Consider the following 18,989-nt stretch of genomic DNA (forward strand, 5'->3'; position numbering starts at 1 on the left):
TTTTCCCAACCTGCAAAAAAGCCCACAAAGTGTCACACTACAAACTTCAAAGAGCTGGCTCAGCTGTAGACAGCCCCCATCAAGAAAATCTCACCTACCTTCCAATGGAAACTCTATATAGTCCAAGAATTAGCGGGGGGAGGTATTTCAGGCCAGTTCAGTCTAACAAGCTCTCCCCACAACAGGTAGGTCCCACAGACTCTTGAGGGACAGACATTCAGGAAACATTAAGGAAATTCAGCATTGGTTGCTTAACTATTTTTTTTTGAGGCAATCATATTAAGTCTCTACTGTGTGCCAGCTAGGTGACCTAGTGGATGGAGAGCCGGGCCTGCAGTCAAGAAGACTTCTGTTTTTGAGTTCAAATCTAGCCTCAGAGATGTACTACCTGTGTGACCCTGAGTGAGTCACTTAACCCTGTTTGCCTCTGTTTCCTCATCTGAAAAATGAGCTGGAGAAGGAAATGGCAAACCACATCAATATATTTGCCAAAAAAAAAAAATCCCCAAATGGCATCACAGAGTCAGACATGACTTTCTAACATGTGCCAGGACCCATGCTAACAGATACAAAGAAAAGCAAAAAATAGGCCTGCCTTCACCGCTGTCTAATTGGGGAAACCATGTGGAAACTACTAGGTATGAACAAACATTAGAGAGGATAAGTAAGCGATTGGTTGGTGGGAGGCACTAAAACAAGAACTGAGGAAGCTTCATGTAGAAAGCAGGGTCTTAAGTAGTGAAGGAAGCCAAGAAGTGGGGCCAAGGGAGAGCTGTGAGTATGGAGGGTCTCCAAAAAATACACCAAGAAAACTGGAAGGGGGTGGGAGTTCAGGTCATGGGAAGTCAAAGGGCATGTTTCAGAATCCCACCTGGCGTATGGGACCTTTGAGTCTCACTGGACCTCTGAAGCCTCATTTTACTCTTCTGCAGAATGGATTGCAGCAGACCTCAAAGGTCCCTTCCAGTCTATGTCCCCACCAGTGTATATGGCTCCCTTGGATGTGTCTTTTGTGTTTGGGGTGGTGGTATGTTTTTAGTTACTTGTAAAAGTCAGCAGGGTTTCCCTCTTTCCAAGTTAGCCCTTCTTATGGACCCTTTTTCTCAGGGCATTTTCATCATCCAAGGATTTTGGGGTGTCCTGGCCTGAGCATTCCCTCCCTTGTTCCTTCTCAGAGCCTCACTGCTCCTCACCCTAATCTCACCACCTAGATAATTTTTTTGAGTCAGCATAGAGAGAAGCTTCCTCCTCCGAATTTTGTCCGTTTTAATAAAAACAAACCAAAAAAACCCTGACCCTTGAGATTGTGGTTTCTTGGGAAGGTAATGGGGATTGGGTGTGGGGAGGCCAGGGACCTTCCTCAGCTCTGTGAATGGCCCTATTTCTCTGCCTTTCTGGCTTCTTCAGTCTCTCATCATCCACTTCTGTCTCAATTTCTCCTTTCATTTTGATCTCTTTCCAACTGTCATACTCCCCACCGCTCACCCCTTTTTTCCTTTGGCACATTCTTTCTGTGTTTCTGTCTCAGACATCTTTCTTGGTTGGGGCTGTTTCCTTAATATGTGCAGCCAGGCTGGCCTGGGCTGACAACTAGCCCAGACTCCCTCCCTCCACTGATCTAATTCTGCAAACACCGGCTCCAATCCTCTTAGCCTGGCCTGTCCCTGGGGCCTTCTCAGCAGGTTAGAGGGGATTTGGGGGAGGGAAGGGTGGTTGAGCCTGATGGGAAATGGGGACACCAAGTCCCCATCCTGGTGAAACGAACATTTGTGGCTGCCCCAGTGACAACTGGGAATTCGGCTAAAAGACCGCACCAAAAAGGTTATCTTAGAGGAATCGCCTCCATGGTCAGTGAGGTGCCTGGGTCCCCAGCTTTCCAAAGAGACTTGTCTGGAAGCTTCTCAGCTGCATGACTGGCCATTTCTGTACCTGTGAGATGACAGCCCTGGAGCAGAGGTCCGTTCCACCAATAGATTTATTTATGATTCTAGTACTTAAGTTTCCTTGTCTTTCTCCACCCCTAGTGTGTTCTATAATATACAAGTCTAATCCTGGTTGATTTAAGAGTTGGTCAGGACCTGGGGTTGAATTTTGATCCGATATTTAAGAAGTCATTAAGTTGCCTGAACTTTCAGTAGGGTCTGCCTCTCTGGATCTTGGGGGGACACTAGAAGGGACCTTAGAAGCCACCCAGGCCAACCTCATTTGACAGATGGGGGAACTGAGGTGCAGAGAGTTTAAGATGCTTGGCCAAGGTCACAAAAATACATTAAGTGGTATAGCATTGATGCCTGTGACTGGTATTATCTCTTACATTGTGAAAACCTATTTCATGCAGTGTTGTGGACATGGGCTGAGTCCCAGAGACACCAGTCTTGGGTCATAGAGGACGCTCCTCCCCCTCCCCTTATGAGAGGGAGGGGGTAGATTAATTGAGGCCTTAATCCACCTAATCCCTGGGACAGATGGAGGAGGGAGAGCAGGGGGGAATGCTGGCCAGGCTGAGGACCTTCCTCCTCCTCTTGCTGGACCAGGCTCCCTCTGAAAACACCGGGCTCCCCAGGAAGTTTCTGGGTTATCGGGCAGACTTGGGAGTATCCTCAATTCAGGGCCATATTCTTTCCCTTACTCCTTTCTGGAAGGTTCCTAGCTCTGTTTTCTATGGGTGGCAAGTCAGAGCAGATGTCCATACCCACCCCCACCCCCTGAACCAGAGCTAGATAACCTTTACCTGGGAAGTCTTGATTTCCCCCAGAACACAGGGCCATGGCCCAAGCCTGGGGAAGCTGAGGGACAGAGAGGGATAGGCTGGGGCAGGGCCAGGGACAGGCTGAGGGACAAATAGAAGATTTGGGGACAGAAGAGAAAGACTAAGAAGACCTCTAGAGAGAGGAAGCTGGAGGATAAAAATAGGAGACGGAGAAAGGAGGGCTACAGGATAGCAAGGGCGTCAGGTCCTCATCTCTTTTCCCTGGATTATTTCAATAGCCTTTAAATTTGTTTCCAAGCTTTGTGTCTCCTCTGTCCAGCTGCCACAGGACAGTTCTGCCCAAGTCCCACTCAAACCCTGTTGCCTGTAGGATCCCATCTAAAAGCTCTGCACAACGTGATTTCATTCTATCTTTCCACCCTTCACTCACTCGATGGTCCAGCCATACTGATCTCCTTCCAGATACTCCCTCATAATGCCTGCCTTCATTCCTCATGCCAGGACTATGAATCTAGAGCACTCAGGCACCACCTTCTACATGCCCTGGCTTAGAATCTTGGATCTGCCAGTATCTGTTTATTGAACAGATGATATGACCGTTCTGAACCTGATTCTTCTTTTGAAAAATGGGAAGGAGCTTCTAAAATCTTTTCCAGCTCTAAATCTATGATTCTATGGTGCTAGTACTGAGAGAGATGATGCAGGGAGAAAAACTAGCGTGGGGGGTGAGGTGGTCAAAGATTAAAAGATAGTGACAGAGAAAGGAGAGCTTGAATTTGAGAGAGTAACTCGAGAAAGGGATGCTGAGTCTGTAGATGTCGAGACAGGCACCTCCTGGGCTTTAAGGCGTCCTTGCTGAGCTTGAGCTGTTTCTAAAGACGCTTGTCAGAGTGAGGGGCTGGTCAGAAGCCAATGGGAGGATATTATAAGGCATTCCCAGGGGGAGTGTCCAGATGCCTGGATGTCCCTGCTCTCCATAGTATCTTGGCAATGGCTCCTGCTGCTGCTGTCCTGCTGGGTCCACTCCTCTTGGCATCCCTTTCGGGGGTCTCCACTACAAGTGTGTGTCTCCTCCCACTCTAAGCCTAGGAGCCTGGGGACTGCAGAGGTCCCTGGATCTCCCAGGTTAAGCCTCTGTTTTCCCTCTTACTCTTCCAGGGTCCCTCCTGAGCCGACTTGGGGACCACATCCAGGAAGTGCAGGCGAGGTTGGGCCAGAGACTGGGGGAGCCGAGTCCTGCAAGGGAGGGCTGGCTCCAGCAGCCCCTGGATCCTTTCAACAGCTCTGACCAGCGCTCCTTCCTCCAGGTCAGCCTCAGTCTCTCTCCCACAGACCACACCCCAGCCCCACCTCAAGGACCTTCCCTCAACTCTACCAGGACCCGATGTCTCAGAAAATTCCCCCCCCCCCCGCTAGAATCAAACGTCTCTCCCCAACAAAGCCCCTTAACCTTAGTCCAGGCTTGTAACCAAATACTCTTCTGGGGTATAAATTCTTTCCCCAGCACAAGGGTTCAGTCCCCCCAATTTTCTCTGTACTCATCCTGGTCCCTAAGCCCTGATATCTCACTCCCAACTTTTTTTCCTTGACCCCATCTTCTCGACCTAAATAAACCTCCAAGGTCCAAAGTTTTCTCCCCCACAAACCTTGGACTCAAAGTTTCCCACCCCTCTCTCCCAAGTTTTTCCCACCTTATTCAGCCAGGGTCTGACTCCTCCTACCCTACCTTGGCCCCACTAAGGGCCCATCCCAAATTTCTTCCCCAGTAAAAAGATGCTAAGGGTCAAATTGTCTTAGCCACTCGCCCTGCCTGGCATGGGTTCCTCTTCTGCCGACAGTCCAGACACAATATCTGCTGTCTATTCCCCTAAGATTGCCAACCTCCTGGTAACAGACAAGAGTCTGAAACTAGACCTGCTAGGAAACTTCCTGGCAGGGAGAGAAGAGAAGCATTAAAGGTTAGGATCAGGAGGGAAGCAAGATAATTGAGGTTAGGGTTAATGCTCAGAAAGACTATGTGGTTTTAGGAGGAGTGATGGACCTGTAGCCATCAGAAAGCTGGTGTGAGGGTAGCTGAACTACTTCACCTTTCTCTACCCCTGTTTCCTGATCCATAAAAGAGATTTCAGACTGGGAGCTTTCTTTCTCACTGGGTGGTTGAGAAGAAAGTAATTTGCAAACCTTCAGGGGCCAGAGAAATGAGGGTTATTGTTTTCTGTCCTGGGGTACTGAACACCACTGCTTCCTCCTCCCCTTCTCAGCGATACTGGGTGAATACCAGACACTGGAGGTTCCCAGATGGTCCTGTTTTCCTGCACATCGGTGGTGAAAGCAGTCTTGGGCCAAGCTCTGTGCTTAAAGGTATAAAAGGCTGCAGACAGGGACCCTTGGGCCGGAAGAAGAGGGGACCAGGGTTGGAGAGGGAGACTCTGAGCTTTGGGAGGTAGCAAGCTCTCCATCACTGGAGTCACTTAGGCTGAGGCTGGGTGGTATGGAAGGGATGCCCATATTGGTTGGACTAGATGCCTGTGAATGGGTATTGGGCATGGGGGAGGGAGTGATCAATGGGCCACCTTCATCATCTCCTTCCCTCAGGCCACCCTGGGACCCTGGCCCCACTCTGGGGGGCTCTGGTGGTATCCCTGGAACACCGATTTTATGGACACAGCATCCCCCCAGGGGGACTAGACTTAGTCCAGCTCCGCTTCCTGTCTAGCAGACATGCGTGAGTAGGTTTTGGGAGGGAGAACAGGGGAGACTAGAGCATCTCGATCCATTTCTCCCAGCTCTAAAGGGTCCAGTTGGGGTTCCCTCCAACACCCTGAAGGCCTTCAGGTCTAATCTGGCCCTCTCCCCACCAGGATGAGATTCTCCACCTTCCTAGAGTGTGAGCCCCTCTTTCACCTTGGATTTTCTTCTGGCTGGGAGGGTGCTCTGAGCTGGGGACATGGGGATCCCTACCCTTGGGGCCTGAGCTGCTCCAGCTGAGCTCTCAGGGTCTGTCTGGACTTAGCTATCAGTCAGTTTCTCGCCTGATATCTCTGTATCACCACCTTTCTCTTCAACCTTCTCTGTCTCTTCCTCCGTGTGTGTGTGTGTGTGTGTGTGTGTGTGTGTGTATTTTTGGTCTCTGTCTTTCTTCTAGGGAACATGGGATGATAAGATCATAGGTCTAGAGCAGGCAGGGAACTTAGAGGCCATTTAGTTCAACCACTTTTACAGAAGAGGAAACTGAAGTTAATTGACTTGCCCACGGTCAAACAGCTAGCCAACGGTAGAACCAAAATGTGAACCCAGGCTTCCTTGTGACTGCAGATCAGGTGTTTGTCCACTATAGCATGCTCCCTCTGTTTCTATATCTCGTCGGTCTCTCTTCCATCCTTAGCCTGGCTGACGTGGCTTCTGCCTGCATCCAACTTTCTCGGATCTACAATATCTCAGCCTCCAGTCCCTGGATCGGCTTCGGAGGGTCCTATGCTGGCTCCCTGGCTGCCTGGGCCCGGCTGAAGGTTCAGGATCCTTTCTCTCCAGTCCATGATGGGGATGGGGGTGGTTGAGAGCAGGGAAAGACTGAGGGTAGGACAGAGAAATCAGCCAGGATTCAAGCAACGGCCTCTCCAGGAGCCCCAAATCTGGGCTCTGTGACATAGGCCTAGGGAGAATAGGGAGGGAGTGTCCCTAGGACTCACGATCCATTCTTCATCCCCATCCTCCTAGTTCCCTCACCTCATCTGGGCAGCTGTAGCCTCCTCAGCTCCTGTGCAAGCCCAACTGGACTTTTCTAGTTATAATCAGGTACAGAGTGGGGCTGGATTGGGAAGGGTGTATGGTGGGGGTTGAGGCTGGAATTGGGGAGGGGTTGCCAAGGGGATTGGGGAAAATGTTTGCTGGGGGCTGAGGATGGGATTGTGCAGGAAGTCTAGAGAGAGCTGGGCTTTGGGAAGGGCTGTGAAGACCAGATCTGAGATCCACTGCTTTGCTTTCCATCCCCAGGTAGTATCCAGAAGCCTGGCCGACCCTGCCGTGGGTGGCTCCTCTAAGGTACTTCCCCAGGGGCCATCTGGACATCCTGGCCAGGGACTTAATATTAAGGCCAGGGACCTTTAGAATGTAAATTCCTTGGGAGTAGGAATTGTCTCATTTAGTTATCCCTGAACTGGCATTGGGCAGATATTTAGTATTTGCTAGTAAGGTGGTCCAGGGGAAGGTAAGGAAAGAATTGAAAACATCTGCCTGTGATGCCTTGAGAACCCAAAGACAAAAGTGAGACCATCCCTGCCTGAAGGGAAACCATTTACATTCTAAAAGGGTAAACTAGCACACTTTGCAAAGTGGTGGCCAGAGAAGGGAGGTTTGCTTAGGGAGTGCCTTGTATGGAAAATGGATCATCTATTTCTATAACAACTGCCCAAGTCCAGGTTCTAGTCTATTCCTATAAGACCTTGAGAATTTCCCCTCTGTAGGCCTTAGTTTCCTCATCCAGAAAGTTAAGAGGTTAGCCAAATGATTTCTAAGTTCCCTGGATCTGAAGTCACAAGCCAAGTTCAATTATTCACTCTGCCACTTATAACCTATGTGACCTTGACCAAAGTATTTCACTTCCTGGGGCCTCAGTTTTCTCCTCTGCAGATCTGGGGGGCAGATAGACCAGAGAGCTTCTGTAGGGTCTTTCCATGGTCCTTTGATGACCCTGGTGTCTGGTTCCTGATGATGGAGGGCAGAGACAACCCAGGTATCCATAGCTGCAGGCAGCTGGAGGGGAAAGGAAGACAGACCCTGGTGTTTGGGCACAGGGAGGAGGGAGGAAGGACTTCTGACTGAGTTCCATCCTGCTAGTGCCGGAGGGCTGTGGTCCAGGCCTTTGCAGAGCTAGACCATGGCCTGTCTGAGGGCAAGGAGACTCAGGCCGCCTTGCAGTCAGAAGTAAGGGCATGTGGGACCCTGGAGACCCCTGAGGACCAGGCTGAGCTCTTGGAACAGTTGGAAGGCCTGGTAGGGGCAGCTGTGCAGTATGACCAGCAGGCAGGAGTTCCCCTGGACGTGAGAAGTCTCTGCCATCTCATGTTGGCCAACCAGAGCAGAGGGCCCCTTTCAGGACTCCAGGATGCTATCCAGGTAAGGGTCCAGCTCTGCTACCAGGAACCCTGAATATCTGAGGACCCAGTTTCCTTCCTGAGACTCGGATATCCTTTCTACAGCTTGTGCTGCAGACACTGGGCCTTCCATGCCTGCCCAGCTCAAAGGCAGCTGCTGTGGCTGAAATGAAGGACACCAGCCCACAGGCGGAGGGCCTGGGCTCCAGGCAGTGGTTCTATCAAACGTGTACAGAGTTTGGATACTGTGAGTGACCCTCTCTCTCTCCAGCAGCCCTGAAAAGCCCCAAGAGCTCATTCTTCTGTCTTTGTCTTGGGCCTGAAATTCTGCCCACCTTCATGTACCCAGAGAACTCATGCTACCCATCTCTATGCTTGGGGTCCATAGAAAATAGCCAGTATGCCAGGGGGTCACATTGAAGTTGGGCAGGAACTCAGCCACCACCTACTGCAACCCATACAAGAAAGGAATCTCCCATATGGGACCTTCCTGCCTCTGCTTGAAGCCCTCTAGGGAAAGGGGGGCCCCCAACCTCCACCTCCCAAGGCAGCTCATTCCACTCCTGGTCAGCTCTAGTCACTGGCAAATCTTGTCTGATATTCAGTCTAAGTCTGCCTCTTTGTTACTTCCATTTGGTCAGCGTCCCTGGATGTGCAAGTAGAACACACTTCATCCCTGATACTACTCCACACGTGTGTCCCAGCCCCGACACAAGACATTTAAGTGTGCACCTGAGTGCACCTCTAACCCTGACCTACCACCCATGGACATTTGCTAGGGTCCCCTGGAATTTCCTCCCCATTCTTCCTTTGCCTCATCAGACATCACCTGCAAGGACTCCAGCTGCCCCTTTTCCAGGCGAAGGACGCTGTCAGACCAGCTTCAGCTGTGTGCGCAGGTGTTTGGGCTCTTGCCAGCCTCTGTGGCAGAAGCTGTGACCCGGACCAACACCTACTATGGTGGTCAGAGCCCAGGGGCTACCCGGGTGTTTTTTGTCAATGGTAAGGGGTTGAATGGGGTACCCAGAGAACCTCACTCTTAATGTCACCCTTTCTTGTTCCCTCTTTCAGTATGTCCCTTCCTCTTCCTGCCCCCAGGTGATATTGATCCTTGGCATGTGCTGAGTGTGCTCCAGGCCCTTGGATCCTCAGAGCCAGCTGTGCTCCTGAGGGGGACATCACACTGCTCAGACATGGCCCCAGCCCAGCCCTCAGACCCACCCAGCCTACACCTAGGGCGCCAGGTTAGCAGGGGCTGATTTGGGGTGGGCAAACTTATTTTCAAGGCCATGCTTCTCACCCTTTCCTGTCTCTAAATCAGAAGGGAAATAATGGTGGTGGTGGAGGGGTGTCTGGGGACTCAATTCTAACTCTATCTTTCCTTCTCAATAGAAGATTGCCCAGCAGCTCAAGATCTGGCTCCAGGAGGCAAAGGTAGATCTGGGCAGTGTCTGAGCCTTGGCAGCAATGCCCAAACCAACTGGTGATCAATGAGTAGCTCAGAATACCCTGATACTTACACTTCACCAAGCCTAGATAGCCTCCTCTTTCCCTAAGCTGGGGAACCATAAGAGAGCCTTATTCAACTCCTGCTCTTATTAACTTCCCACACCCAAACACACAGATCTACAAAATTCAATATCTTTTTGGCAAACCCTAGGATCTCCACAAAGAGTTGCCCCTTCAAAATAAATGAGGCATCTGGTCAAGATGAGGTCAGTGCCTTCTCTGCTGACTTCCATATCACCTCAGTAAACAGCCATCTTATACCTCAAATACCTGCTTTGCTGATCAGAGACATAGTTCATGAGCAAACATTTATCACTCATCCTGGGGGATCTTTAGGCTGGACAGCAAATTAGCCCAACGGGTAGAGCACTGGATCTAGGATCCGGTTATGCCCCATAATCCCAGCTCTGCCCCCAGCTCTCACAGTGACCTTGGCCAAGTTACTTTATCTCTCAAGACTCAATTTCTTTGTAAACTGAAGGGGTCAGGTTAAGTCATATATAAAGTCTCTTTAACTGCCATAGCCTATGATCTGAATCTTTGAACATTTGGATTTCATTTATTAATATCTGCATATAATCAGCAAACATCTGTGTCTCACCTGAAAACATTGAAACCAACAAAAATCTGTTTTTCCCCAGAAAATTTCCATGCCATCGTTATTATTAATTACAATATTCTCTCATCTGCAAATTCATTCATTCGTGAACAATGGTATCTCTGTCCCCTACAGGACAAAAGCTCAAGAGCCTCCCATGAAGATAAATATTTGCTTTCATTTGAAAATGTTTGCTGTCTTCTTGTATCTCATGGGGGTTTTGGCCACTCTGAGTAGGGCATAGAGAGGTCCTTTCCACTGGTTCCCCAGGTTCTCAGATGGTGATTTCAAAGTCTGGGATGAGCCAGCCTGATTGGGAGGCTCCCAGACCCTCTCCCTCCTCATCCAGGCTGGCCTCATTCTCTTCCCGAAGTGCCTGGATCTCTAGACCCAGGGTACATAGCTGGTCAAACAGTTGTATGTCCATCCTCCGAAGGTTCCACTGTGGGGGAGGGAGAACACTTATGAGGGGAATGGGCAGAATCGAACCTCAGATAGGGAGGCAATCCCTCCCCTCTACCCTGGCAGCTGCTTACTGTGGCAGGTAGAGCATGTCCCCCACCCCTGTTTCCGGCTCCCCCAGTCCTCCCCTCATAACTGGATATGGCTCTCACTGGCTCAGTCTCTGTCTTCCTCTCCTGTCTCTGTGTCTCCTCCCTCTGTGAATGTCTCTTTGCTTCTAGCACTGTTTTATTAGTTCATGTGATCTCTCAAAGACCATGTAAGGCAGAAAGACTGGGGGGATTGTGTTAAGAGCTAATTCCCACCCCAGGGGCAAGGCACCCCCTTTCGTTCCATCTCACCGCCCCCTTCTGTTTCTGCGTTTCCTTCTCCACCTCATTCTGGCTGTCCTGACAGCTCTGTCCCTCCCTCTGTCTGTATCCAGGTCCCCAGAGTTGTGTCCCTGTGGCAGACGCATCAGTGGGTTTGCCCAGCTCCCTTCTCCGTCCTCCTCGAGTCTCCCTCTGCTGGTCTATCCCCCTTCCCTCGATCACCCACTCAGCATCTCTGTGTCTCTGGGCATCCTCGCCTCCTTCCCTGTCTCTGCGATTCTCCAGGCCCACGTGCCTGTACAGTCTTCGTAGAGACACCCGGGATTCTCTAGCTCTGGCTCGTTTCTGAGGTTTAGGCTCTGTTTCAGCCTCTGTCTCTGGCTCTGTCTTGGTACTGGCGTGCCTATGCCTTTCTCCATCTCTCCGTTTTCATGTCTCCGTGTCCGTCTCCATCTCTCTCTCCCTCCCTCCCTTTCTTTTTTCCCGTCTCACCATCTCTCCCCGCCCATCTCTGCCTCTGCCCATCTCTCTCACCAGCTGCTCCCACACCCAGACCAAGCCATCCTCAGCCCGGAGGGCCCCGGGGGGAGCCCCTGGAGAGGTGCAGGCCCCGCTGGGGTCTCTCAGGGCGCGAGGAGGGGGGCCCAGCTCCGGCGGGGCCAGCCCAGCTCTGGTCAGACGTCCCCAGGCCTCCATCCTGAGCTATCCAGGCCGCGCAGACACCCGGGGCCAAAGTCCGCCCTGCCCAGGTTCCTGCTGCCTACCCACAATCCCTCCTGCTGCTGGGGGCACTCGAGGGGCCGTGGTTGCCGCTGCTCCCCAGCAGCAGGAGGGATGGAGGGCAGACTCTAGGAAGGACTTGTGGCGGGGCTGGTGGGAAGAGAGCGCAGGACTCCAGAAAGATGCTGAACTAGAAGGCGCTGCGCTTTTAAGAAGGGGCCGGGCCTAAGAAGGGAAGAAGCCAATGAATGATCTAAAGGTGGGGCTTCAAGAGGGCGGGGCTATCCTATAATCTGCAGGCGGGGCCTCAAGAGAGGAGCTGGTGTAAGGTGGCAAGGGTTGACATGGGAGGGGGGAGGATCCAATAAATGCCATCGGCGGGCGGGACCTCAAGAAAAAGAGCCAATGATTGAGCAGTTGCGAAGGCGAGGCCGGCAGACTCTGTTCCGAGGAAAGGACCAAGATGGCGGCGCCCAGGGCGGTAGGTTCCCAGACTGATCCAGAGCTTTTGTCGAAGGGAGGTGATTCCTGGGGCCGGGTTCTTCATGAGCTCTCCTCGCAAATACCTAGAGCGGGGCACTGGATCTCAGAAAGTCAATGAGCCTCCGGGGCGGGGGGGGGGAATCCGAGCTCCGGGCCAATGGGCGACACGGGAAGGTCGGACTTTGGGAAAGGCCAAGGGCCGGAGATAGCAGCCAATAAGAATAGGAAAGAGCAAACGGAAGGACCAATGGGAGTATAAGGGGAGCAGGCCGAGCAGCCAATGGAGAATGAGGTGCGCTGACAGGCTGAGGGAAACGGGCGGGCGAGTTGACTTGCCAGTGGGGGTGGTGGGGACGGGGAGAGATGATGCTCGTGGGATTGAGGGTAAGAGGGGAGCCTTCTGGGGAGGAGCAACCTGGGCGGATAAGCCAGGGGGCGGAGTTTGCATGGAGAATGATGCCCTGGGGGCGGAGCTTGCTGGGGGAGGAGCAGCTAGGAGGCGACCAGAGGATGCACCTAGGATGCGGAGCGGGACACACCTGTGGGCGGAGCCTCGCTGAGAAAGGGGCGGGGCGATCTGGGGGCTGGGTCATCAGATGAAAGTGGGTAGGAAGATTTGGGGGTTCATTTCTGGGTTAGGGGGAGATTCAGGGGAAAATTGGGATGTTGAAAATGTGGGGTCTGGGACTCATTTTGAAATTTGAGAATTCAGAGGGAGAATTTGGGAATTTAAGTGGTTCAAGAAAAATTGGAGAAAGGATCTGGGGGTTCCTTAGAGCATTTGTAGGGTGGTGATTCGGGGTGGTGACCCTGCCTGCCCATCACCAGCCCTCTTTCCCTCCCTCTCCCTCCCTTCCTCTCTTTTTCTCTCTCTCTGCTTCTCTCCCGCCTTCTACCTTCCTCTCTCTTTCTCTGTTTCTCTCTCTCTCTAGCTTCTCCGAGCTGGACACCTGGCTTGGTGGGGTGGAGGGACCCCCAGGACCTTGAGCAGCCAGAGTAACTTTGGCCAAGGCCCTAACCCCAGCTATGATTTGAATCCGAATCGTGCCCGTGACCCCCAGCAGGGGCTGGTGGCCAGCATGGCTGCTCGATTCTATGATGTGGAGCAACTTCGAGAGTGGATTTTCCGTTTCAGCAGCTGGAACCTATATAGGAAAAACAAGTAAGCATTTGGTGAAGGTCTTTGAGGGACAACTTGGGCAGTGAGTCACTTGTTCCTAGAATGTCAGAACTGGAAAGGCCTTTAAGGGCCCCAGAGTCCAACCCTCTTATTGTTCAGAGAGGGAAGGAGCTCACCAGGATCACATTGAATCATAGACCTAGAGCCACAGGCAGTCAGCTGGGGAAAGCTGAGCCCATTTCCCCCTTCTTGGATAATTGTTCTCATACCTCCAAAGGGTGACCTACACTATCATGGACCCCCCTGTCCCCAGGGCCACCACCTCAAGGGTCTCATCCCTGGGGTGTTTCCCTTCCTAGGGCCCACTTTCCCCCCAGCATTTCTGGAATCAAGAACTAGACTGGAGGATGGCATGACACCCAGGCAGTCTTCTTGCCAAATCTCACCCAAGTACAAAAGTTTACGTAGAGGAGGGAAAACTGAGGCCAGAGTGTTGGACCCTGTTGTAGAATCAGGTGTCCTGATTTCCTGACTAGCTGTGGGAGGGACTCCTTTTTCCCTATTTCCCAGCCACCCTTCCCCTTCAATCCAGGGTCTTCAGCTACACCTTGAAACATCATGGCCCCAATGTGGCAGCTGCTCACTTTGTCCTGAGCCAGGGAGGAGCTGTCAGGTAAGGAAGCCCAAGACTTTGGAAGGGAAGATCTCTAGGGGACTGTGAAAGGGTATCTACTGAACCTGATGGGGTTCCTCTGGATAATTGGGAGGATTTGGATTTGGGGTTCCCAAGAGGGGTTCAGGGAGATGTGAGAGGAAAGGGAAGGAGGGAATAAGCATTTATATAGCAGCTGCTGTTTGCCAGGTGCTTTGCAAATATTATCTCAATGTGGGACCCAGGAAGTGGGATCCTGAGAGCACGTCAATGATTTGAGATGTAGGAAGGAGGATTTAGAGAGACTTAGTGCTTCAAGCAGGGTTAGAACGTGCCCGGGGCTCAGTCACCCGCAGACTTCCCTGCCTTGACCCCTCAGGTTCCAGGATCATGAGTGGATCCTCCCCAGAGACAAGAAGCAGTTCCTTCGAAACAGTCTTCACTTCCAGAAGCTGCTCCTGGAGGAGGTGGATGCCAGTGGCTGTGTCATTAACTACTATGGACTGGAGAACTTGGGTGAGGGGCTGGCTGGGCACACTTGGGGTGGGGCCTCCTCTTTCAGGAGGCTGGAGGCTGGGAGTCACCCTGCCTGTCCCTCCCCTCTGGCCAGTGTTCCTGCCCAGCCTGAGGTCCCTGAGGCTCTGTGGCTGCCCCTTCGTGGATGACTGGTGCCTGAGCCGCCTGCACTCTCTGGGTGGCAGTCTGCAGGAGCTCTCTTTGGCTGGCTGTCCCCAGGTCACTGAGCGAGGCCTGGCCTGCCTCCACCACCTCTGGTAAGAGACCCTGCCCAGGGCCCTGCCCTCCTTCCCCCAGGCGCCTTAGGCCTCCTGGGTGGTTTCCAAAGTGGGATGAAATGATGGGGCCCCCAGATGGATTCCCCAGCCCCCCCAGGTCTGCCCCTTCTACCACCCAAATTGTTGCTCCAGGAACCTCAGGCGTCTGGATATCTCCAACCTTCCAGCAGTGTCCAATAAGGGCCTAACACAGATTCTGGTGGAGGAGATGCTGCCCCACTGTGAGGTGGTGGGGGCGGACTATGCCGATGGGCTGGAGCCCCTCCCTGAAGAAGGGGTGTGTGTGGAAGATAAGGCGGATTCGGGGGTGGCTACTTAGATGCTGGGGAGCCCCAGCTTTCCCAAGACACCCTGCAGGCCCCAGGTTCCTGAGCATCCCCAGAGCACAGAACACTCTGGAACTGAGGGGTACCCTCAGGCATGCAGCCCAGAAGCCTCTTTCCTTATCCTCCCCCTTCCTCCACCTCCTGGGTTTATAGGTGTGCCAGAAGTAAGGGCTTACCTCAAGGATGCTGGGGGGAGAGGGGACCGGGGAAGTTTGTCTTGCTTCCCCCACTCCCTTCTCTTAGCTTCTCTGCACCTCTGAATAAATGGGGGGTGGAGAGGCCCCTACTAGCCCCCCTCACTTAGGTGTCCCCAGAATCCCCCCACCTTGTCCCAGGGTGGGAGGGGCTGGTAATTGGAGTGATGGGCAGAACAGGAGGAAGGAGACATGAGTCAGGGGATTCTGAACCAAGGGGATGATCGGAAGGGGGGGCTGGCAAGCCCTGGCAGCACTGCTTGTGTGATAGACACCCCAGGAGATGCTGATACCCATCCCTCCTTCCTCCCAACCTCCACCGGGATGTGGTGTCTGAGTGCTGATCTGAGTCCATTAATTCCAGGCTGCATCCCCCTCTCCCCAAGGGCTTCATTAGTCTTCGGGAGGGAGGGGGGTGGGGCTCAGTCGATCACTCATTGCAGTCCCTGGGCCCTTCATACAGATAATAAACATCTTTGGAAACCAGTCTTGAGTCTGGAGACTCCCTGAGGTGGGGTGGGGAGGGTGTTAGGGAATGACGATGATGATGGTGATGGAGCTTTGTAAAACACTGTACACATATTTCATTTAGCCTCACTGGGGGGTGGAGTGGTACTGTTACAAATGCGGGCATAAGCCCGGAGGTGAAGCGCCTTCTAGTTGCAGCTTGTAGATGGTAGAAGACTGGACTGGGGTCCGGGAAGCCCAGAGCCAGCCCGAGGTCTCTGCTCACCCTTCCCACTTGACCAAGGAGAAGACTGGCTTGATATCATATTGCCTGCCTTCTCCACGGGAGCGAAGGGCTGGAGGCAGGGAGAGAATTGGGAAGTCCAAATGTCATAAGATAAATGTAAAATAAATGAAATCTCACCAAGGAGAAAGATCTGTGGTGGGGGTCAGGATCACGGCGGGGGGATGGGGTGGTGGGGGAGGAATCAGGGACCCGAGAGACGAGGCTCCTGCACACCTTCCCCCGGTGTGACTGGAGGCAGCTGGGATTGGGCTGGGCGGGACCCTCGATTCCACCTATATCCTCAAGAGAAAGTCCTCCCTCCGCAGCCCCCCTGGGCAGTAGGGAAGTGTTTGTTGACGGTTAAGAGACAAGCCAGGGTACAGATATCGCGGGGGCCCCTGTGGACGTACTCTGATGCAAACACACAGTTTCCCAAGGGGCCGGAAATTCGTTAGTCACCGCAGGGAGATGAGGAGTGGGGTGTAGAGAGCGCGTTGGACACTGGCCCAAGCCCGTGCAGCCTCCAGGTAGCGGATGAGGCTACTCGGGGTTGGGGTTTGGGAGATGGACTGGGGAATTTGAGGGGGGGAGCCCCAATCCATTTCAATTCGGAGCTTTCAGAGACTAGACCCAAGAATCCTGCTGCCTTTGCTCCCCCCCACTCCCTCAGGAATGGGAAGGGTAGAGGTCCTTCCCTTATCTGCTCCCTGTTTCTCTCGGCCCCCCCACATCTGCCTTTATCATGTCCTCTTCTCTCTCCTCCCAGTGACCATATCTCCCTCCCTTTTTGACTCTTTCCCTCAGCCCCTGTTCTCTGGAGCCCCATCTCCTTTCCCTGGGACTTTCCTCCAGCCTCCTAGCATCCGACCGTCTGTCTGTGACTCTCTCCCCTTTGACTCTTTCCAGTCCCCTGTCCCAAGCCCTCTCCCGGGTTTTCCCATTTCTTTTTCTTTCCTCTCAGGCCAGAGAACCAGCCCGTACACGCCCTCTCTCCTCCCGCCTCTCAGTCGGTATCTCTCTAGGTCTCCTCCCCAGCCCCGCCCCTGCCGCTCCCTGGCCCCTGGGGGCTACCCCCGCTCCCCTCCCCTCCAGACTGACTCAGTCTGGGAGGGAGGCTGCTGCCGGCGGAGCCCGACCTGACCAAAGCTGGCGGGCCTGGGCCACGGCCCTGGCCCAGAAGTGAGTGCCAGGGAAGTCGGATGCCTGGGTCCGCAAGCCCAGTGTCCGGGGAGGAGAGGGGGGGAGGGCTTGAGAAGGGAGGGAAGCACCAGCCACTGGGGCTCTGATGGAGGGATTGGAAACTAGGGGCCCCTGGGTCCGGGAGGTGAGGGAGAAAGCAGAGGGTTTGCCTTTGGGGGAACTTGACTAAGGACCGGGCATCTGGACCCTCTGCCTCCAGGGATGGAACTGGAATTCTGAGACCCCTGGGCGGGAGGTGAGGGTGGGGGGCAGAGGCGGCTAGCCCCACCCTTCCTTGATTGGGGATTCCTCTAGCTAAGTGGTGCCGCATTTCCCTTGCAGCTCCCGGGGACCCCCTCTAACGCCCGGGGTCCCCTGCCATGCGCTGCTCCAAGTGTATGCTCTGTCTCTTGGCCCTCCTCACCCTGCTGGCTCTGAAGGTTTACATCGAGTGGAGCTCAGACCCTCTGCGGCCCAAGAAATACCCGGAGGGCCGTGAGTCGGAGACCCTGACCAACCCCGGCGCCTTTACATTCGAGCCGTCCCTTCCTGCCAACCTTTCTGGGCGCCTGGGTCAGGCTGGAGCCCAGGCCACAGCTTATTGGAACAGGCAGCAGCAGCTGTTCCAGGTGCTGCCCCAGGCTGGTGACCCTGCGGCAGGGGATTGCCAGGCTTGGGGGAAGGCAGCAGCAGCCACAATCCCCGACTTCGCCTCCTACCCGGAGCCTCACCAGCGTTTCCTCCTGTCGGCTGCTTGCCGAGACTACCCCTGGTGGGTGTCGGGGTCTGTGGTTCCCAGCTGCCTGGATTCCGATGCCCCTTACCTGCTGCTGGCCGTGAAGTCATCTGCAGGCAGATTTGGGGAGCGCCAGGCCATTCGAGAGACGTGGGGCGGGCCGGAGCATGGGGTTCGCCTTCTTTTCCTCCTGGGCTCCCCTAGGGCAGAGCCAGGCCCTGACTTGGGTCCCCTCGTGGAGTGGGAGAGTCGTCGCTACCGGGACCTCCTGCTCTGGGACTTTCTGGATGTCCCCTTTAACCGAAGCCTTAAGGATGTGTTGTTCCTGCGGTGGCTGGCCCATCACTGCCCCCAGGTGACCTTTGTCCTCCGAGCAGAGGACAATAGCTTTGTCAACATCAAGGCCCTGCTGAAGCTGCTCCGAGGGCTGCCCCCGGCCACAGCCCGAGGCCTCTACCTGGGCCATGTCTTTGACCAGGCCTTACCCATCCGGACCCCTAAAGGGCCCTACTATGTGCCCGAGTCGTTTTATGCAGGCCCTTACCCAGCCTACGCCAGTGGGGGCGGCTACGTATTTGCCGGGCACCTTGCCCCGTGGTTGCTCCGGGCTGCTGACAGGGTGGTTCCCTTCCCCATTGACGACGTCTATTCTGGCCTCTGCTTCCAAGCATTGGGCCTGGCACCCCAGAATCACCCCGGCTTCCTCACCAACTGGCCAGCCACAGGCAAGCAGGATAACCCCTGCATCCATCAGCGCCTGGTGCTGGTTCAGCCCCGAGACCCCCAGGAGACCATTCAGCTTTGGAAGCTAATGCAGAACATCCCAGCCCACTGCTGAAGCCTTGGCAGCAGATGGGGGTGGGTGGCCCTCTCTTCCCACAATTTGAGGCTGGGCCTTGGAACTTCTCCCTCCGGTGCCCTAGCTTGGGAGTGAGGGAGTGAGGCTGGGGGCCTGCTTGCTGACAACCGGGGCTGGGGTGTAGCAGGACCTAGACTGTCTCCATCGCTGCAGTGATGCTCTCCTACTTGGCGCTGAGAGAGAACAAGGCTGTATGCGGCTTATATTTATTTAAAACAACCCCCCTTCCTGAATCTAGGGCTCCAGAGTCAATTCTGTTTCTCCCCAGGGGGGTGGGGGGGTGGAGTACAAAGCAAAGGGGCCAGAATCCTCCTCCACACCACCCTGTGGGGCACAAAGCTGTGGCTCCACTGCACCCCATTGGGAAAGCTTTGCCTTTGGCACCTGAGCAAGGCCTAGCCTGAGGATGACAGGTGAAAAAAACACCTGAAAAAAACAAGGGGAGGGTCCCCTTAACTGAGAGTACAGAGGGGTACTATTGCCCTCTACCCCAATGAGAGCTTTCTGGAA

The 18,989-nt window shown here is 53.9% G+C and overlaps 4 protein-coding genes across 5 annotated transcripts; 3 read left to right on the forward strand and 1 right to left on the reverse strand.

Annotated features, from left to right (window-relative positions):
* Window positions 1–3,700: 3,700 nt before the first annotated feature.
* On the forward strand, window positions 3,701–9,258 carry PRSS16 (serine protease 16). The gene is made up of 12 exons (XM_072615534.1): window positions 3,701–3,770; window positions 3,842–4,017; window positions 4,972–5,071; window positions 5,306–5,435; window positions 6,096–6,219; window positions 6,428–6,505; window positions 6,704–6,751; window positions 7,547–7,825; window positions 7,909–8,050; window positions 8,626–8,805; window positions 8,902–9,047; window positions 9,196–9,258. The coding sequence occupies exons 1-12, from the start codon at window positions 3,701–3,703 to the stop codon at window positions 9,256–9,258; spliced, it is 1,536 nt and encodes a 511-aa protein (XP_072471635.1).
* A 587-nt stretch (window positions 9,259–9,845) lies between these two features.
* Window positions 9,846–11,612, reverse strand: ERICH4 (glutamate rich 4). Of its 2 annotated transcripts, none has more exons than XM_072608177.1 (2): window positions 11,176–11,612; window positions 9,846–10,352 (listed from the first exon to the last, which is right to left on the reverse strand). In XM_072608177.1, exons 1-2 carry the CDS (start codon window positions 11,377–11,379, stop codon window positions 10,185–10,187), a joined length of 372 nt encoding a protein of 123 aa, XP_072464278.1. In that variant the 5' UTR covers window positions 11,380–11,612; the 3' UTR covers window positions 9,846–10,184. The 2 variants fall into 2 exon arrangements, with proteins under 2 accessions (XP_072464278.1, XP_072464279.1); XM_072608178.1 differs by having other exon boundaries at window positions 11,218–11,602.
* Window positions 11,613–11,793: 181 nt separating this feature from the next.
* On the forward strand, window positions 11,794–15,458 carry DMAC2 (distal membrane arm assembly component 2). Its single transcript, XM_072608174.1, is given in 7 exon segments — window positions 11,794–11,847; window positions 11,849–11,884; window positions 12,819–13,048; window positions 13,599–13,679; window positions 14,038–14,174; window positions 14,269–14,431; window positions 14,585–15,458. Coding segments are annotated over 7 exon segments (873 nt in total). The 5' UTR covers window positions 11,794–11,808; the 3' UTR covers window positions 14,772–15,458.
* Window positions 15,459–15,907: 449 nt separating this feature from the next.
* B3GNT8 (UDP-GlcNAc:betaGal beta-1,3-N-acetylglucosaminyltransferase 8) lies at window positions 15,908–18,712 on the forward strand. Its single transcript, XM_072608173.1, has 2 exons — window positions 15,908–16,884; window positions 17,227–18,712. The coding sequence occupies exon 2, from the start codon at window positions 17,265–17,267 to the stop codon at window positions 18,456–18,458; it is 1,194 nt and encodes a 397-aa protein (XP_072464274.1). The 5' UTR covers window positions 15,908–16,884; window positions 17,227–17,264; the 3' UTR covers window positions 18,459–18,712.
* The last annotated feature ends 277 nt before the right edge of the window (window positions 18,713–18,989 follow it).

The sequence above is a fragment of the Notamacropus eugenii genome, chromosome 5 (assembly GCF_028372415.1).
Source record: "Notamacropus eugenii isolate mMacEug1 chromosome 5, mMacEug1.pri_v2, whole genome shotgun sequence".
In the NCBI taxonomy this organism is placed as follows: Eukaryota; Metazoa; Chordata; class Mammalia; order Diprotodontia; family Macropodidae; genus Notamacropus; species Notamacropus eugenii.

Bases quoted from the DNA above. Each gene is read 5' to 3' on its own strand.
- ERICH4 (XM_072608177.1), bottom strand. From the start codon at position 11,379: ATGGAGGCCTGGGGACGTCTGACCAGAGCTGGGCTGGCCCCGCCGGAG. The intron at 10,353-11,175 runs GTGAGACGGGAA...CCTCCCCCACAG, and splicing joins GAGATGGGCGGGGAGAGATG to TGGAACCTTCGGAGGATGGA.
- PRSS16 (XM_072615534.1), top strand. From the start codon at position 3,701: ATGGCTCCTGCTGCTGCTGTCCTGCTGGGTCCACTCCTCTTGGCATCC. The intron at 4,018-4,971 runs GTCAGCCTCAGT...TCCCCTTCTCAG, and splicing joins ACCAGCGCTCCTTCCTCCAG to CGATACTGGGTGAATACCAG. The intron at 6,752-7,546 runs GTACTTCCCCAG...CCATCCTGCTAG, and splicing joins CCGTGGGTGGCTCCTCTAAG to TGCCGGAGGGCTGTGGTCCA.
- B3GNT8 (XM_072608173.1), top strand. From the start codon at position 17,265: ATGCGCTGCTCCAAGTGTATGCTCTGTCTCTTGGCCCTCCTCACCCTG.